The sequence below is a fragment of the Dipodomys ordii genome, unplaced genomic scaffold, assembly GCF_000151885.1.
Source record: "Dipodomys ordii isolate 6190 unplaced genomic scaffold, Dord_2.0 Scaffold39, whole genome shotgun sequence".
NCBI classification, from domain to species: domain Eukaryota; kingdom Metazoa; phylum Chordata; class Mammalia; order Rodentia; family Heteromyidae; genus Dipodomys; species Dipodomys ordii.
The window spans coordinates 336,536-357,039 of NW_012267255.1; the positions used below are offsets into that span (position 1 = coordinate 336,536).

General features: G+C 35.7%; 2 protein-coding genes across 9 annotated transcripts in view; one reads left to right on the forward strand and one right to left on the reverse strand.

Moving 5' to 3' along the window:
* The window catches only part of Nexn (nexilin (F actin binding protein)), a 31,234-nt gene extending 28,414 nt beyond the window's left edge, over positions 1 to 2,820 (forward strand). For both annotated transcript variants that reach the window (XM_013018242.1, XM_013018243.1), the window contains 3 exons: positions 1,105 to 1,290; positions 1,497 to 1,851; positions 1,946 to 2,820. In XM_013018242.1, coding sequence (XP_012873696.1) covers positions 1,105 to 1,290; positions 1,497 to 1,851; positions 1,946 to 1,959 — 555 coding nt within the window. In that variant the 3' untranslated portion in view covers positions 1,960 to 2,820. The remainder of the gene's footprint in view (positions 1 to 1,104; positions 1,291 to 1,496; positions 1,852 to 1,945) is intronic.
* Positions 2,821 to 2,970: 150 nt separating this feature from the next.
* Fubp1 (far upstream element (FUSE) binding protein 1) overlaps positions 2,971 to 20,504 on the reverse strand; it is a 31,338-nt gene continuing 13,804 nt past the window's right edge. For 2 of the 7 annotated variants that reach the window (XM_013018276.1, XM_013018282.1), the window contains 7 exons: positions 17,510 to 17,661; positions 17,346 to 17,425; positions 14,269 to 14,397; positions 12,129 to 12,203; positions 8,021 to 8,166; positions 5,396 to 5,442; positions 2,971 to 4,470 (listed from right to left, as the gene is read on the reverse strand). In XM_013018276.1, the coding sequence (XP_012873730.1) occupies positions 4,440 to 4,470; positions 5,396 to 5,442; positions 8,021 to 8,166; positions 12,129 to 12,203; positions 14,269 to 14,397; positions 17,346 to 17,425; positions 17,510 to 17,661 (660 nt within the window). In that variant the 3' untranslated portion in view covers positions 2,971 to 4,439. Of the gene's footprint in view, positions 7,768 to 8,020; positions 8,167 to 12,128; positions 12,204 to 14,259; positions 14,398 to 17,345; positions 17,426 to 17,509; positions 17,662 to 20,504 lie in introns of all 7 variants that reach the window. The other 5 variants (XM_013018275.1, XM_013018280.1, XM_013018278.1 and 2 more) reach the window with 5 other exon arrangements.

The following is a 20,504-nucleotide window of genomic DNA, read 5'->3' on the forward strand; positions in this document are numbered from 1 at the left end:
TAGCAGATCTAACTTCAACTCAATGGGTAAAAGGTTGCTTTTGAGCAGGTGATAACTTAGGCACTGAATATCACACCAACATTACTAGGGAAAGCAGATGCTTACCACAAATTGTTTTGGATAAATGTCTGAAATATAGGCTAGACAAGCTTTGTGTTAACTGTGACTATAAAATAGCTAAAATTATATTCAGAATTAAAAATTTCACATTTCAAGATACACCGTCTACCATCATTAGTATTCCAGTGCCTTTTAATGTACCAAACAATATTCACTCAACACAACTCCTTTGGTAGTTTTGACTGGCTTTCAGGGGCTCAGAAAGATGGTAAAGAAAACACTGGGTGTTTTTTTGTTACCTATTCAAGATTCCCATTTCCTAAAAGCAGGTTTGAGAGCTAAATGGACAGTGGTAAATTTTTTCTTAAATGTTTATGCTAAAATCGACAAGTTATTAGATTCAGAGGTTGAATTAGTTTGATACCAAAGCTAGTTCTTATATATCAGAAAAACCTTTGTTGTATATGTCAATTACTTTCAGGTGATAGGTTAGTCTGTTTACTCCATTTTATCTTAATTTTTGTGCTTTTAGGATTTTCCTAAATATTTAATTTGGTAAACCACCCCCAAATTTTCCAACTTTTACCTTCTACTTCATTAGAAGGTGCAGCACCTCACTGTTATATTCCGTAAATCAAGATTATCAACTTCTTATATTTAATTGGAGATGCTACCCTGAAGCAATTTCCTTACAGTGCTTTGAAGTTTTTTTTTTCCACAGACTAACCCTTATTTAAGTGGTTTAGAAATCATAGTACTTTAGAAGTCTTATAAAATTGTTCACCTCATCTGTTGCCACCATTAATTGGCCTGTTCTTACACTCACACTGTGGCTTCAATTTAAACTACCAACAACTTCATGTTTAGTCTCCATATAGTTATCTTCAGTTTTTCTGCCATTGACATGCTTACACTATGTTATGGTATGAATGTGCATACCAAATATACTTTGCTCCTATAAACCACATGACTATTAAAACTTTATTTAGGTCTTGGTTTTTAGAAAGCAAGCAACTGTTACTTTCTTGGCCCACTTTCCTGAAGGAAGAAGATGTTGATGTAAAGCCTGCAAAAAGAAGTGAGGCTCCATTTACTCATAAAGTGAATATGAAAGCTAGATTTGAACAAATGGCTAAGGCAAGAGAAGAGGAAGAGCAAAGAAGAATAGAACAACAAAAATTATTACGAATGCAGTTTGAACAAAAAGAAATTGACGCAGCACTACAAAAGGTATACCAGGCTTACTAAGGATGCTCTTAAAACCCAAATTTATGAGGGATATTTTAATAGGTCCTTAATCACTAGTATGTTTCATCAAGTACTCTATAAGTGTATGTTCTGTACCTTTACCCTAAAAATTCCATTACTACCAAGTACTGTTGTGGAATCATTGCAAATTTACAAATGTCAAACTGAACGCACTTATTTTACTACAGAACAGAGAGGATGAAGAAGAAGAAAGCAGCATCCTGAATGGCTCCACTACTGAAGATGAAGAGCAAACAAGATCGGGAGCTCCATGGTTTAAAAAGTCACTCAAAAACACGTCAGTTGTAGACAGCGAGCCAGTCAGATTTACTGTTAAAGTAACTGGAGAACCCAAGCCAGAAATTACATGGTGGTTTGAAGGAGAAATACTTCAAGATGGAGAAGATTATCAATACATTGAAAGAGGAGAAACTTACTGCCTTTACTTACCAGAAACTTTCCCAGAAGATGGAGGGGAGTATATGTGTAAAGCAGTCAACAGTAAAGGCTCAGCAGCTAGTACCTGTATTCTTACCATTGAAAGTAAGAATTAATCCGGCTTTTAACTTTTTATTGTACTGAAATTTTTTTATCCTTAGAGAGGGAAAAAAATCATTCTTCTTCTTCTCTTTTTTAGCTGACGACTACTAGGCTTCCTTCTCCCCTTGGAAATTCTCTCTCCAACTTTCTTACTACATCCATCTTTTCTGTGGCGGGGCCAAAAAAGGAAAACAGAAGTGCCACTATGTTGACTTCATAATTCCTTTCCCTAAAGTCTTCAAAACACAAAACTCATCCAAAGAATCTCTTTTCTGAATGAGTCATCATAGCTATTACCACGGTATGCAGCAGCAGACAATTAATTGGGAATTGGGAAATGTATTCAGAATTTTTTAGAACATGAAGAAGCTGTATATGTACTTCCCATAAGCTCATAGCTGAACATCATTATTTTGCATGACACAACCGTCATTTACGAGCTTTTACATCTAAATTAGTCTGCAGTTAGCTGGCACAGAAGCTGAAACCGATCAGTAAGTAGGACCTTTTTCCCTTAGTACTACATAAATTTGATTGCTGTAGTTTCAAAGTTTTTGAACCAAGGAATATCATTCTTGATTCATGAGAAAGGAGAAGCATGAAGAAAACCAAAAAATTCATGTAGTTTTGCTAAACAAAACCTTATAGAAACCATTGTGTTCTGAATATTTAACTTATAAGCAAATTTATGTTGTGATCCTGCCTGAATAAATTGTATTTTAGTGAGAAAACTTTGTATCAAGTTTATGAAGGAAAAAATATTCTGTAGAAGTAGAAGTTTCAAGATTTATGAGGATTAGGAAAAAGTGGCACAGCTTTCAATTTAGAACTGTAAGTATCAAATAACTTTGTAAATAATTAGCTTTCATGTTTTATTATATCAAGTTGTTTTGTATTTTAATTTTCTGGAAGACTATTTTACAATGTAAACCCATGAAAAGCTAATTGTGTATTAAAGAAAAATCTTTTATGTTAAAAGACTTGTGCAAACAAATGATTCTTTTATCAATTAGTTTAAAAAAAAACCCATTTTCTCACAGTCAACTTTTAAGTGACGGTCAAATGTAAAATAAAAGGCTCTTTCCACTGTATACATTTACAAAGACACAAAGCACTCACTCCTTATAATATTCATTAACGTACATTTATTTACTTTATTAAGAAGACCATAATGAATACACAATACAGCAATCACGTGCCCGTTTACAATGTCATAAAAGCAAACTCTAACCACGTTTCGTAAAGTATTCAATTTACCTCAAGTCCAAGCTGCATCTCCCTAAGACACTGTTCCCATCACAGTAGCCATTTTAAGCCAATCTTCTTTTTACACACGGGTAGTTTCTGTAGAGAACACTTTTCTCAGGACGAAAATGCATCAAGCATGCATAAGAAAAAAATATATATATTCGCAAATACATTTAAAGGCTGCTTTAGGGATATTACTGAAGAAAATAAAACCTTGGGATGCACTTGCCTGTTTCAAGAACCAACTTAAAAGTCCCTCAAAACTTCATATTGTGTAAGAAAAGCCAAGTGACTAATCAAAGATTATAAAGTTTATCCTTAAGTATTACTGAAATGCATTTTAAAATGAGGCAAAATTGCAGGAAACAAAAATAAGACATCCTCATTGCTTACTAAACTCAACGTCATTATTTTAAACAGCTTAACTTTTATGTATAACTGGTTCTGTTGGCAGAATATTCAAGCAAATGAAATGTTAAAACCTTTTAATATTCTCTTGCTTTCTGAAGGTACTGTAACTCCTACCCAAACTCATTAACTCATTTTTATGCATTAACTATCAAGATATTAAGAACATTTTAAAATGCTAATAAATGATCAATAAAAAAATAACCAGCTTTCGTATTAAAACAATTTTTATCAATTAAAAAAACTATACTCACTTACGGAACACCAAACCACAGAATTCTAAGTACCACCATACTAAGATTTTTTTGTTTTAAAAAGCTCACCTAATTTTTGCTTAAGTGCTAAATTAGTTCAATTTCTATCTAACCATCTTTTCTACCATTCCTAACATCCACTGCATTCAAATCAACAGCTGGCTCACCTTTTCTGCTTTTCATTTCTTTCAAGGTTAAGATTAATGTCATAAAAAATGCTTATAAAATCAGCAAAGGCTTATGGTAATGAAATAAAAATTCTCATGAGATAGAAACAATGCCCCAATATCTATTAGTATTTGTCTATATTTTCTTTTATAAAAAATGCAAACTACAACTAAACCTTGACAGGCTCTTAAGAGCGCTTTTTTTATATTATCAACTACAACATACCTAAGCTATCAAAACACATAAGACATAAATGTGGTGCATAACTTAACAGTTCATGGAACATTTAAGGATCAACTGAAAAGCAATTTAAAATGAAGTGATCAAAAGCAGGTACAATACACCCTATACCATATCATGTATGGGAATACATTTCATATTTCTCAATTATGATTTGCCAATTTTACCTTCTACATTGAGCCCTTCTATGGTCCATGCTCATCGGCTCACCAATGGCATACACTCAAAGGATTCCTCTTTATGGGTAACTATCTCAGGACCTGATTTTATGAGCTATGATTTGGTGCTTGCAGCATCTTCAGCACTGTGTGTGAAAATGAAGGCAGTATTTTTGAATATTTTTCTTTGTTGTAAAGATAAGCAGGATTTTTAAAAAGGATCAGCACATTTTAGAAACTGAACAAACAAAACTGATATGACGCTGCTTTAATACATTCATCTTAACTCAAAATATGTACCAGTTAAAGTCATCTACAAGAACACACACACATTTTAAACTGGCATAAAATAAGTGCAGCGTCAGTTATTAAAATATAAATCAGAAAAACACTGATTGCTACAGATTATGAAAGATTATTTGCTATACAGTTAACATTTCACTGATACACATGCCTTATCAAAACATACTGCCAATATTCCTTTTATTTTTCCTTTTCAGCATGTATAAATTTTATGAAAACAATTGTTTTAAGAAAAAAAATCATAACCAAACTGACCCAAAATACTCTTACTGAATTAACTAATTCAAAAAGAAAAAGAAAAAAAAAGAACAAAGAAAAAAAGAGAAAGAAAAGGAAAAAGAAACCATAGGTTTGGAGGGCAAAGAAAATGTCCTATCAATCATACAGACTGTGAAGGCTGTTGACGTTTCTAACAATGATTTCCTAGATCTTGAAAACTATGTAAATTTCCTTTCTCAACTGTTAACATTTCTATATTTTGGGAGAAATATAAAAAGATTTGGGTATTGAGCGTTCAGTTACAGTAGCAATCTACTCATTTTCTTGGTTTAATAAAAAAAATTTTAAGCAAAAAACCATTACCCAGAAATGTAAACAGTTGTTTGAACAACTTAACAGACTTTCCACTAAGATGGTAGCATAAATAACAAAATACATTTTAGGGAAGCAGTAGCAGATTGCTTTTGAGTACACAACCACAAAAACCTCACAGGGACAACATTAATGTACTGAAATATTAATTTATATATGTCCTTAGGTTGTGCTTACCTGTTGCTTTTTGCAGCAGAACCTAAGGTGGAAGGTCTGGGAAGGCACTGTGAAGTATAAATAATTGCACTGTTTGCAATTAATAAAGATTTTAAACCTTAAATGAATCAAAATCAACAGCCTCCAATTTGTGTTATGATACTGAATCCAACTGAATTATTTATTCAGTTCACTTAATAAATGCACCACTTTCCTAAAAGGTCATCTATATAACAGTATCATGCAAAATTCTGAAATTGTTCATGTCAATACCCTACTCTTAAAGATAATAGATAACTAACTAAATTCCTTAACTATTAAACTTCAAAACTAGGACTACATATCCAGATCTAAGTAAGGGTAAGGGAAGTCACTCTACGTTACATAAAACAGTCAAAAAACATTTCAAAACATCTACAATGAACTGTACTGCTATTTTCCACCCTATATGTAATCTCAACATTTATGTCTTGGTACATTCTTTCTTTAAAGTATACTCAAAACAACAAATGGTGCTCCCCACCAGTAACAATATATTTATGAAATGGTGTTAAAAGTGCTACATTGCTATTTATTTGCAACATATTATTTGCAAACAGAAAACCACTTCTGTCTTATACATTTCAAGTTTTTCATATTAAGATATGCATATTTTACATTGAAAAACAGCATTTTAGGAGCACCAATAATACTATTCAACTTTGTTAATGATCAGTTTTCTTTAGCGATAGCTAAAGCATATAAAAAAATACTTACCCATTAAGCTCACTTAAAAAAAATACAGAACTATGTATTATTCTGTTAAGAAACAGTTATGGTTTTCCGAGATATCAGCACTGTATTCCAACATAATATTCACACAAAATATGGCATTTGCATTATGTGGAACATTGACAAAAAGATACTGTTGCAGTTCATCAATTTGTCATTCTGATGTACTTACAGTGCAATGCTCCTTGAAGGAACACAATCAAGGATGATACACAGCACAGTCCTCCTCACCCCTACAGAGCTAGTTCTATACTGGCTGGATCAAACCTGCACTTCAACAGACAATGGCAAGACAGACTGTATTTGCATGTAGTCTAACATATTAATTTGCAAAGAGCCAACAAATATGCAGAGTAAAACAATGGATTTCAACAAAATATCAGAACTTCAGCATGAGTGTTAAGGATTAATAAAATGATTTCAAGTACACAAAAAAAAATCATTTGATTCAATGACTGGACTTGTGCATTTATAAAACAAAGCTTATCTATACTGCAAAAAGAAAAAGGAAAAAAAAAAGCTTGAACGTTTCCATACCCCAATGGTTTCAATGGCAGATGCAATATAGCTATCTTTTTTTTGCATACTATTCACTTTTCTAACCTAAATTTAGAAAGAAACACACTAATATTATATACATCAAAAAGTTGGTTTACATGGAAAAAGTTGTTCTTAGTAGACTACTCAAATTCACTATCTGAAAACTCTTTAAAATTAGTTATGCTGAAACCGTCTTGGAAATAAGTAATTACCAAATTAAGAACAGAAAGGTTAACTGTTATAGCAGCAGTACAGGTCTGAAACAGTGGTCATGTATAAAAGGAAATTTCACTGTTAATGCAATGGAAGTATGCTAAAAGATCATTGTACACACATGCAGTTTTTAAACAAAAGGAAAAAAATGAAGATATCAAGATTACTTGTGCTGAAATAGCCAAATACAAGTAAGTGGAAAAAGATTCTCCAATCTACCACTATACTGCAAGGGGGAAAAACATGCCAGTGTTTAAAAGTTCAGCAATTCATGGGGAAAGCTTATATATTTGTGTATATGTAGCTTAATTTACCATTGCTAAGCAATTACAAATCCTTTACCCATATATCCAACTTACCGACACAGGAGGTTTCATATCATTTATTGTAAAGCACAAAACAGGCATTTAAAAGTGAAAGTATACATTGAAAAAGTACATTTATATCACAAAGCATTGACCACATAATAGTTGCAAATACATTTGCTGGAATGTGTACATCTACACTAAATACTAAAAACAAACCAATTTTTCATTTCTACACAGAAATATTAACCTCCTATCAGTAGTGATAGATATTTTGTACATTTTCAAAAAAAAAAAACACTACTTTAAACCAAAAACAAAATTAAGATCTTCATCAAGTCGTCTGCATCCATATATTTAACAAAGGTTTTTTTCCCCCACACAATGAAGCAAATACTGTATTGTCCACTTCTTATTATTGGCCCTGTGCAGAAGAGATACATAAGAAATACACAAAAAGTTAAAGAAAATCCTTTAAATGGAGCTAATTTAGGAGTGAATCCTTTAAGAAAGAAAAACTGGTTAATATAAATGGTGGTGGCTTCTTGCATGATTTGCAAATCCCTGGAGGGAAGAAAATTTATTTTTAAAATCAAAGGCATGGTAGAAATATTCAGCATTCAGATGCCAGAAAGCATTATTTAAAAACAAAAACAAAAGCCAACAAAAAACCCAAATATACACAATTGCTTCCTTTAGTTATATTTCATCAGATAAAAACTAAAAAGTTAAACATATGCATTTCCAAAGAGACAAACAATAAACATGCAGAAAACATGATTAGCATGAAGTAATCAAATCAGCAAATTTATTATACCTGAGGTGCTGGAGGATGCTGTGGCATTCCCTGGGGACTTGTCTGGGCATAGTAGGCTGCTTGCTGTCTATAATACTCTGCCCAGGCTGCACTATAATCTGGCTGACCACCTGGTGGAGCACCAGTAGGAGCAGGAACTGCTTGACCTTTAAGAAAAAAAGAACTCTGTTGCTGTAACTACCATTAAAAGCCTAAAAGAATCTCATTTCTAATAAAAACAATACCTTGCTTCTTGTAATATTCCTCCCAAGCCTTTGAATAATCTTGTGTCTGCCCTTGTTGACCTAAAAAAAACCCCCTAAATTTTAATATAACGATATTCACTGGAAGTACAGGTTATAATGATATGCAGAAGGTCAGAATTGGCTACCCTCAAACTCATGATCTTCCTGCCTCTGTATTTTCAGAGTTGGCACCACCACATTCAGTGTTCTTGTTTACTGTACATACTTATTAGTATTAGAAGCTACTTTGCAACTAGAGAGAAGGGAAAGAAAGGAAAATTAATATGTCTTCTGTTATGCTAATTATAAAAATTTTCAAGCACAAGCTTAAAGCAGAGGTAAAAATTAGAAGATTCAGGATTCCTTGCTTTAACTCCAGAGCCAAACAAATTATGTTGAATGACTTTCAAAATTGCTTTAAGTAGTATATATAAACCTTCAACAGGTAAAGTCAGAAAAGATAGTATGAAAAGAGAGGAAATGACTTATTTTTTATTTTTGCTTCTTCCATTTGGACTGATGTGTTCTTTTTAAACTTTAAGTCTTCAATAAAAATAAAAAGCAAAGGGCTGGGAAGGTGGCTCAGTGGTAGAGTGCTTGCCTTGCATGCTCAAGACCTTGGGTTCGATTCCTCAGTCCCACATAAGCAGAAAGAAGAAAGCCGGAAATGGCGCTGTGGCTCAAAGTGGTACAGCGCTAGCCTTGAGCTGAAGAGCTGATGGACAGTGCCCAAGCCCAGAGTTCAGGCCCCACGACCGGACCAAAAAATAAATAAAAATAAAAAGCAAAAACATCTAATAGCCATGATAAAAAAAGGCTTGATGAGTTCACATCACAATAGTTTTGCTAAAATGACAACAGTATCACTCAAACACTTTCTCTGGGCACCAGTGGCCCATACCCGTAAATCCTAGCATTTCAGGAGACTGAGATCTCTGAAGATTGAGCTTCAAAGCCAGTCCTGGCATGAAAGTCCAGGAAACTCTTATCTCCACAATTAGCCACTAAAAGAGCTGTAAGTAGAGCTGTGGCTCAAGTGGTAGACCCTAGCCTAGTACAATAGTTCAAGGGAAACGCCCAAACCCCAAGTTCAAGCCCTAGAACCAGCATAAAAACAAAACAAAATAAAAACTAAGATTTCATGAACAGATCTTTTATCTAAGTGATTTTTCTGAATTGTGAGTTTAAGAGATAAAACTACCTAGGAGCACTTAATGGGCATGGAGCTAAATAACTCAATGATAAATATAGAACATTTTTATGGAAGCCAGACATTCAAATTGTGCCAAATTTTGAAAATGTTGGGTGTTTTGGATTATTTTGGGCTGGGGCTTGAACTCAGGACTTCCTACTTGTTCACAAGTGGCACTCTACCACTTCAGTCATACCTGCAGCCTCAATTTTTGTTGGCTAATTGGGAGATAGTCTCAGATTTTTCTCAGATTTTTTTCTAACGCATTTAAAAACTAGTCACAGAATAAAGGCAACTGTACAAATAAACACTAAGACTTATGACTATTAACCTTAAAAATGCATGAAAACCCTTTATTTGGGATAGTTTAATGTACAATCAAAATTCTGCTTTCTTGTGAATAACTCTCCTCAAACAGTGGCTTAACATTTTTTTTTGGGGGGGGGGAGGGTCCTGTTGTGGGGCCTGAACTCTGGGCCTGGGCGCTGTCCCTCAGCTATTCAGCTCAAGGCTAGTGTTCTACCATTTGAACCACAGCACTACTTCCGGCTTTTTTCTTTTTGCTTATGTGGTGCTGAGGAATGAACCCAGGGCCTCATGCATGCAAGGCTCTACCACTGAGCCACCTTCCCAGCCCCTGGCTTAACATTTTTGATTTTATAAAGAGACAAAAATTGAGCAAAAGCTGAACATAAATTTCAATAATTAGAAAATTCTCAAGAACCTAGGACAATAAAAGCAAACAATGTTTCTTATGAACTCTACCTAAACAAAACTTTTTAAGAGAAAAATAATTCTACTTCAAGTTTACAGAAGAAACTAAGTATCACTGCAAGACATACTCATTTTTAGAGGCAAATATCAATATAAAATGTTAGACATGTTTTTCCCTAAGAAAAACAAGCCTTTAATTCCAAATGGCCCAGTGGAAGCTAAGTACCAGTGGTTCAAAGACAGCCTGGGCAGGAAAATCATTGAAATTCTCATACCCAATTAACCAGAAAAAATCCTGAAATGGAGGTGTGTGGCTCAAGTAGTAGAAAATGAGCTTTGAGGGAAAATGTTAGGGAGAGTGCCCAGGCCCTAAGGTAAAGCTCATTTAATAGTAATATAAGAAAACCTGGCACATTACAGTTTGACAAAATCCTCCATTTTCTATACCTGTGAAGGATTTGGTTAGCTTTCTTATGACAACCAGCTATGGTATAAGTGTTATTTCTAAGTAAAAGTAAAAGCATCAAAAAAGCATTTGACCATAAACGTAAAGTTCCAAATAGTTCTTAAAAAACATATTTTTGGCCTGATGCTGGTGTCTCATGCCTGTAATCCTAGCTTCTCAGGAAGCTGAGATCTGAGAATCATGGTTCAAAGCCAGCCCAGGCCAGGAATGTCCATGAGACTCTAATCTCTAATAAATCACCAGAAAACCAGAGTGGCACTGTGGCTCAAGTGGGAGAGTGCTCGCCTTGAGCCGAAGAGCTCAGGGATAGCATCCAGGCCCAGAGTTCAAGCCCCACGACTGGTAAACAAACTAACAAACAAAAAAACATAATTTTGGGAGACAGGCTTGGGACCTAAACCCTCAGACAAGTAAAATTCGGTTCTAACCATTTTGTAGGAGGCAAGGAATGTGGCTTAGTGTTAAGAGTGCTTGCCTGGCATGCATGAAGCCCTAGGTTTGATTCCTCAATACCATAGTATTACAGAAAAAGCAGGAAGTAGGGCCATGCTCAAGTAGTAGATAGTGTTGGCCTTGAGCAAAATCTCAGGGACAGTTGTTCTCAGGCGTTGAGTTCAGGGGACTGCTTCCCCCCTTACCCCAAAAAGCCAGTGAAATTGGTTCTCTTTCCTACACATAGTTTATAGTTACTTATTTGCACAACATTGATTGACAACTGTATCTTCTACTAGGGCAGGGCTCCTACCAGTGTCTGCATCTAATACTGTGACCAATGTATTATGTGCATTAGTCACTGAATTAAGTTTTTTAAGCCAAGTGCCTGTGGCTAATTGCCTAGCTAATAATCCTAGCTACTCAGAAGGCTGAGATCTGAGGATGATGGTCGGAAGATAGCCTGCACAGAAAAGTCTGAGAGATTTTTTCCCTTTTTTTTTGCGAGTCCTGGGGCCTAAACTCAGGGTCTGGGTACTGTCCCTGAGCTCCTTTTGCTCAAGGCTAGCACTCTACAACTTGAGCCACAGCACTACTACCAACCTTTTCTGTTTAATGAGGTACTGAGGAATTGAACGCAGGACTTCATGCACTCTACCAGTAAACCACATTCATAGCCCACTACTTTATTTTGAATAGAAAAGGATTCACTGATGTGGTCATTTAGCTATCTTGAAAATTTTTAAGCTATGGACTTCCTGTTGTCACTTATCTCATTTATGTTGCAGCAAATATGCTACCACATAGTCAATTTTTGTTCAACACTAAAATTGACCCTGAAGCCATCAGGTAAATATGTTTTTACATCAAGTATTGTAAAGTCCAATGCTACACACAAACACACATACACAGAGCATATCGTATGGCACAAATGTTTTGTCCAGTTACTTAATATTTAGTTTCTAAATGGACTGAAATCATCTTTGATAGTAAAATAAACTTTTACTATCAAAACTGCTAGTGTATATTTGCCAAGAGATTCTAAGAGATTAGCTTAATTACATATAAATTATAACATACCCATTTTCTTGTAGTACTCTTCCCAAGCCTTGGTGTAATCAACCTGTCCAGCTGGAGCTGGATTCTGCTGATCTCCTTTTTAACAAAATAAAACAAAACATTAAGATTTAAAAAATTATTTTCTGCCGGGCACCAGTGGCTCATGCCTGTAATCCTAGCTATTCAGGAGGCTGAGATCTGAGGATTGTAGTTCAAAGCCAGCCTGGGCAGGAACATCTGTGAGATTCTTATCTCCAATAAACCACTAGAAAATGGGAAGTGGTGCTGAGGCTCAAGCGGTAGAGTGCTCACCTTGATCTGAAGAGCTGAGGGATAGCGCCCAGGCCCAGAGCTCAAGCCCCATGACCGCCAAAACAAAAAAACAAAAAAACAAAAAACTATTTTCTGATACTAGAGCTGTGACTCAAGGCCTTGCATTTTCAGCTTTTTCTCTCATGGTTGGCACTCTACCACTTGAGTCAAGACTCCCACATTTTGCTTTTTGCTTGTTAAATTGAAGATAGGAGTCAGAATGTCTGCTCAGGCTGGATTTGAACCCTGATTCTCAGGTCTTTTATAGGTAGGGGAACCGACACTTGGCACTTTAATGTTTAAAAAGCAATCTGGACTTTGCTTTGAGTATAGGAGTGAGCAGTGGCCTACCATGGTGCATTGAGGAAGTTTTATGTGGTGGTCGTAACCCTGCTGATACCAAAGACAAAATGGTGGAGGCACAAAATTTGCTGGGAAAACAATATTGGGTTCATTGAGCAGTAAGTAAAGGATACCAGGGCTTTCACCATTTATAAATATGAAAAGTTAAAAAGCTAAAAAGAACTTTGAAATGTTAAAATGGAATTGCATAAATGTAAGGTTTCATGAGACTTTCAGATCTGGATGTTTATGTGGTTTAAATAATGTGTGCGGGGTGTTTGGCTTCTAAATGCTATGTTTCTCATTCTCAGCATTGGAGACTAAATGTAGGGCCTTATGCATGCTAGGCAGTCTACCAATTAAGCCATGCCTTCAGCTCCTGTCCTTTTTGTTATTGCTTTACTTTTGTGGTATCCTCTTGAAAAAGAAAATCAGGCATCCTTGAAGAAATAGCTGATTCACAGGTGGAAGGCCAGAAGGCACAAAATAAATCTTATCAAGCCAGATAACAGGCATTTATACAGGAATCACCCTGAAAACATTCAACTGGTCCAATCTAGGCCAATCTAATGAAAAATAACGAAGTTAAAATATAACCTACTAAATAAAACAGGAATCCATATTGATGTAAGAACAGGATAAAATACCAACTGATTATCACTGTAATAGAAATAGTATAGTTAATAATGCAGAGGGTGCTATGAAAGACTGCTAGGTAGAAGTTTGATGAAAAGACAGTGGCCTAATCTTAGTATAATTTTCCCCCAATACTACTTTCAGAGAAAAATGGTACAGAAGCCCGAAAAGAACCAACATGACCAATGACCATGGTCATAGAAATGATCCAGGAATGAAAGACTTCACATACAATACACCTTAGTGTTCGGTATATTTTTGAGATTTTCTTGCCAAGTAAGCATCACTTCGGTCATGGTCATTATGAAAAAGCTCAATAGGAAAAGTACAATGGTATACAGCTGTGATTCTAGCTACTCAAGTTGAGGCAAGAGATCTTTCAAGCCCAGATAATTGAAAGCAGCCTGGGCAACATAGTTGGGACTCTGTCTCCATAAAAAAAGTAGAAATGAACTAATATGCCTGTACTCTGTATTTTAAAGCATGAATGTAAATGAGTATGTGACCAGTTGGAATCCTGAATCAGAGGAAAGGGATATTGGGACAACTGGTGAAATTTGTAGAACTGTGTATCTGGACATTTGATATGGTTAAGCTGAACTGATTTGGAGGACTCATGATTGTTATTTAGTTGGAGAAGAACATACAGAGTATTCAAAGGTAATGTGCAATCATATCTAGTTTTGGACATATATGAGATAATGTAATAGGACAAATGAGGAATAAAACTAACAGCTAGGCCTATCTGGGTATTCAGAGGTTATTGCTATTATAAACTTACTGAAGTTAGAAACTCACACAAAAAATTTCATGCATTAGTTATGTAATTCATATTGTTTAAAGTAAATAAATCTCTAGTTACCATAGTTACCTTGTCCATTAGTTTGGGTTGTTGTTGGTGCACCCGCAGGAGCTGCAGGTGGTGGCTGTGCTTGTTGTTGGTAATAGTGAGCATAATAAGCAGCCCAAGCTGCTGAATTTGGATCCGTTCCTGTTTTAGCTAGAATAAACACAAGCTCATGGTTTATATCCTTATCTGTAGTAAAAATTAACCTGCCCCGCCAAAGCTCAAATACACAGGCCCACTAAAATGAAACATTGTTTTTCGACTTTCTTGTTATCACCAGCTTGACGACAGAAATCTGAGGTTCAGATAATTTCCTTGGCTATAAAACTAGTGAGTGGCAAAACTGGAATACAAACAGAACATCTAACTCAATATCTAATGCTTTTTCTCAAACCATCCCGTCCTTTTCTAAGCTCACTATGTACAGTAAGTTCTTTGTGGCAGGTAGCTGAAGGAAGAGATTAACAAAGTAGAAATAATTAGAACCAACTTTTTTCCTATGTTGTATTCCCTGAAGATACAAAATCTTAACATTTGTAACTGATGTTCAGTGTTAATAAACTGAATTCCCTTGTTTATCCTTTCCATTTAAGCTGGTATCTCTCCAATACTCAGGTTCGGGCTGGAACAAATTGGTGTACTTTTCCGAAAACACCATGCTCATGTCGGGGCTTTTGGTATGTCCAACCAGTTTCTTCTGTGCTTGGTTCATCTTCATTCACTCCTCATAGAGCAATTGATGTTATTTATTACAATCTGAGACCTCTTAGTGAGAAACCACAAATCTTTTTATTGATTTTTGTCCTTTATAATAAACAAAGAATGTTATATAATACTATGTACATATCTTTATTAGTCTGTACTCCCTCAAAGAATGTATTTTCCACAGCTAGTTTCTATATGAGCTAGTTTCTGCTCATTCTGAACAAGCAGCAATTTTCAGAAGCTTAATGAAGGCTATTGAAGTTTGGGAAAAGGACAAGTATTTTGAGGAAAAGAAAATTTAAGGCAGCAAGAAATTAAGGTTAGTCTCCAACCCTTTCTCAACTGCTCAATATACTACTACTTTCTACATTCATGTCTCAGTGGTGTCATTATCTGTATATTAATAAACATTTAGGATTTCCTTCAGATGGGGATCTCACTGTTGCTGGTCTCAAACTCCTAGGCTCAAATGATCGTCCCTCTTGCGCCTCCCACGAGTAGCTGAGACTACAGACAGATGTATGTCAACATGAATAGAATAAACATTAGCAAGAAATATTAAGAGCAATTACTCATCCATGTGTAAATCATAAGACAGTCCGATAGCTACATTTATCTAGTATATACTGAAAACTTTCTAACAACATTATCAATTTACTTAATTTTGTAGCTAAGAAAACAAAGTGAGGGCAGTTCAAATACTTCCTCAACACTTAATCTAAAGCTACTTGATTCAAGAACTAAATTCTTGATCACTATATAAATATGTACAAGTTATTTTCTTTTTGTTATTTTGTATTCCAAGGCAAAAGTCTTGCTATGTTGCTGAGGCTGACCTGAAGTTCAAAACCCTCCTGTCCATCCTCCTGGAGTGCTGGGATTCAGGTGAATACTACTGACAATAGAATATACAATTCTATTCTTAGCAACATCTGACACCAAAAACTCAGTAACACTTTGATAAACCTGAGTTAAGTTGCCTAGCTGCCAAAGGCAAAGCTTGAAGAATCCATACTCATTGGCCAAGTCTTACAGTAATGACTTTATTACCACACCAACTGGAAAACATTACAATACATATTTTCTTCAATTGCTACCCATTCAAATAGTGACATTCAGGTTGCCCAATATAAATCTGCTCAACTTATTGACTCTCATTCCTTTGCTTATCTTACAAAAGGAAAATCCTTCCCATTCTTAGTAAGATTGATTTTCATATTGTTATACATCATATTTCACTTTACCTTATAACCTACTCAGTTACACTACTATTTATATAACAGGAGGATAAAACTTGCTATTGGACATAAAGTCATGTTTGTAAACCCATGTCCTAGCACAATGAGTAAGTAGAAGTTGCGGTCATTTACTGATTGTCATGTTATTTTATAACATGAATTACTGAAGAACAAAATTCCAGTTAAATCTGATATATGACTCATTTAAAAATACAAATGTACACTTAGAACAACTTCATTTAAATAAATTACTTTGGTTCTTAAAAGTAAATATACTAAGCCAGTTTGCCTGTTAATCCTAGCGACTCAGGTGGCTGAGATCTGAGGATTACAGTTCAAAGTCAGCCCAAGCCAGTAGAGTCTGAGACTTTCTAATTAACCACCAAAAATGCCAGAAGTGGAGCTGTGGCTCAAATGGTAAGAGTGCTAGCCTTGAGCAGAAAAACTTAGCACCTAGACCCTGAAATTCAAGTCCCAGGACTGACACAAAAGAACACAGAAATTAACATACTAAATGTACCAAGTAATCCACAATTTAGGGTACCTATTTTGAAACAATTTGTATTAACTGGTTTCAAAGAAGGCCTCTTTGTTGACCAAGATGGAAATAAAAACTATGTCATGAAGAGATGCAAGCACAGAACACATAAAATCTAAATATGAATGCAGAAAATATTTTATTAAATGTATCCAGTACAGTTATTAAATTTGGACCTGCTTTTTACTAAAATTGTCCTATTAGAAGTACTACAATGCACAGTTTATAGTATAGATAAGATCAGAAGCTTTAAGAGCTTAATGCTCAACTAATTAATTTTATAAATATTTTATAAATGCAATTTTATAAATATACAGTAATCTTTCATGGAAGTCACACTATACATATCTAAAAGCACTGGTACCTAAAACACTGTTACTCCTGTAACTTTCAGCACTATTGTGTTCATTTAGAAGTAAAAAGCCAGAAAAATGGCTCTACATAGGCCATAGTCTTTAATACCTTGGTAAAAGTAATGCCTAACACTCTGCTAACCATCTTCACTAACTAAAGAGTGAAGGTAATTTGTATAAAAATAGGATCAACATTAGGAAATTTATGATGTCAACAAGAAATGATGGGTTAATACAGACAACGCACTAATGTAAGTAACACTTTACCTGGATCAGGAGGAGCCTGTTGTTGCCAATGTGGATATGCATTTCCCCATCCCTGGGGAGCATACGGGGCTGGAGGACCACTGTAAAGAAAATATGTATATAAATAACCATTTGCCAAAATCTAGGATCTTTAGGGAAAAGCCTAGAATCAATTCGGTACTTACTGAGGAGCTGGGCCAGGTGGTCCTGGATTATAAGGTGCAGGGTTGTATGGTCCCATTGGAGCTCCAGGCCCTGGTGGCCCAGGAGGCCCATGGGGGCCTGGGACACCATGGGGCCCGTGGGGTACAGGTGGCCCTAAAGGATTTACTGGGCCCTGTCAAACACCAAAAGACATTAAAAACAGTCAGAAAAGGTGTGGCCAAGTTACTTAAAAATCAAGTGACAAGTTTTAGAGTTCCTTATACTATTGTAAAATCCATTAAAAATGTGTTACATTGAGACCTTAAAAATTCATAAAAACCAGTTGCATTCGTAACTAAATGCAAAAAGCTTCTCCTTTTTTGTGCTAATATTGAGGCTTGAACTCAGGCCCTTGCATTGACTTTTGTTCCTTTCAAGGCTGGTGCTCTACCACTTGAACCACACCTCCACTTCTGGCCTTTTTGCTGGTTTACAAGAGCTAAGACTTTTCTGGTGGGAGCTGACTCAGATCTCAGCTGATGACTAGTTAGGATTACAGGTGTGAGCCAAGAGGGACTGGACCTTTAACCTCTTTTTCTATTTTTTGTCCTTTTACAATTCTTTTGTAGCACCTGGGTTTGAACTCAGAGCCTAGCGATTGCTAAGCTGGTGTTCCACTAAATACAGTCACACACCTAACCCCTTTAGTTTACATTAATTTTGAATAGACTGACTTTTTACCTGGGCCTTCGGCTGGACTGCTTTTGTTGGGCCAACTTTCAATAGAGATCTGACATCTGTTTCTAGAGATAGGATTACAAGCTCATGCCACAAATCCCAGCTTTATATTGTTAGTAAGGAAAATTTATCAGATACTAAGTCCTTATCTGTTAACTACATTTCTACTCTCCCAGACAGCAATTTGGCCAATGTAATATTCCTCAGAATGTTTAATTTCTATATTTGTAAATTGTCTATAGAGCATGTCATCTGCAATATAATAATCATTACCTAAAATTACTTCAGAACTTTTCTATTTTTGAACCTTATTTAGATCAATAGGCACTATCCCATTTTTCCTTGTATCAATCAGAACTTTCTAAACAGCATGACAATTTCTGGGAAATATTTAAACTATATTTAGTTGTTAACCTTTTCACTATGAAATTAAACTCGATGACCATTCAAATCACTTTCAATTACTTGTCTCTTAAAGGCTCCAACTAATAGCTGGCCCCTTCAAAATTAAGATATGCTGGGTGCTGGTGGCTCACGCCTGTAATCCTAGCTACTCAGGAGGTTGAGATTTGAGGATCACAGTCCAAAGCCAGCCCAGGCAGGAAAGTCCGTGAGACTCTTATTTCCAATAAACCACTAGAAAACCAAAAGTGGTGCTGTGGTTCAAGTGATAAAGCGCTTGCCTTGAGCTAAAGAGCACAGGGACAGCGCCCAAGCCCAGAGTTCAAGAACACAACAGACCAAAAAAAGAAAAGGCTCCTATTAATTATTTCTAATATTCATGACCTATTTTTACCAAACAAAAAACAAAAGAAAGTTAAAATACTTTTTAAGGCCATATGTGCCAGGTACTTTTTTTTTTTTTTTGGCCAGTATTCTTCTGGTTGATTGGAGAGGTAATCTTGGGGATATTTTTTTGTCTGAGCTGGTTTATAATCCTAAAATCTCTGTCTACTGAGTAGCTAGCTAGGATTAAAGTCTGAGCCAATGGCACCTAGCGTTGGCACTATTTTTTTATAGTGGAGTGTCTGAATTTTCTGCCCAGGCGGGCTTTGAACTGCAATCCTCACATCTCAGCCTTCTGAGTAGCTAGGATTACAGGTGTGGGCTACCAACACTGGGCTACAAATAGTGTTTTACTGGATTCTTTTACAATCGAAAAACTAATGTAGAATGTAAAGGAACATTCAATAACATCTGATAGCATACATTGAATAACATTTAATAACCAAAATCTAGCTTGGTCCTGATGGCTCACAACTAGGTATTTAGGACGCTAAGATCTGAAGGATTGTGGTTAAAGTGAGATGGGGACAGAAAAGTGGCAGCCAAAGAAGCCTAATGTCCTAAGTTAAAACCCTAATAGCAGGCAAAAAACAAAGCCCATTAAACCTCCAAACCTGCTAAAACCACCAGCAAACTGGAAGTGTCTGTGGCTCAAAGTGATAAGAGCACAAGCATTGAATGACAGTGCCAAGTTCCTGAATTCAAGACCCATGACAGACAAAACAAACAAAAAAAACCCAAAGTACCTCAGAAATAGAGCTGTAGCTCAAGTGGTAGTGTACTATCCTTGAGCAGAAAAGCTCAGGGACAGCACACAGGCCCCAAGTTCAAACTCCAGGATACACAGACATACACAAAAAGGTTGCCTCATTTTCAAAATTCAAGTCAGTTATTTCCATAAGTCTAAATTCCTATTGTAAAGGTAACTGCACTGGATTTGGTTTTTGATACTCCAAAGACTGGTATAAAGACCTTAATAAATTGACAATTCCCTCTATCAACTCTAGCACATGTGTAAGTAATACTAACATCTCATCTATATACTCAAATTAAGGTGGCTCTTAACACCCATAACTGTGTACTTAATTAGATTACTTTTTTTTTTTTTTTTGGTCGGTCCTGGGGCCTAAACTGTGGGCCTGGGCACTGTCCCTCAGCTCTTCAGCTGAAGGCTAGCACTATACCCACTTCTGGGTTTTTCTGCTTATGTGGTGCTGAGGAATTGAACCCAAGGCCTCATGCATGCAAGGCAAGCACTCTACCACTTTACCACCTTCCCAGCTTCTAATTAGATTATTTTTATTGCTAGGTATCTCCCTATGTTTCTGGAAAAAGTTAAAGAAAAATGCTTGTGGACAAGAAAAAGTTTTTGAAAGTCTTCATCTTTTTAAGGCATTTATGATCTAAGTCTTGGTAAACAACTTGAACAAGTATTTGTTTTTCAGCAATTATAATCTTGGTCCATAATCTAATGTTAAAAAAAGCTAAGGAGTCTAATAACTTGTCTCTATT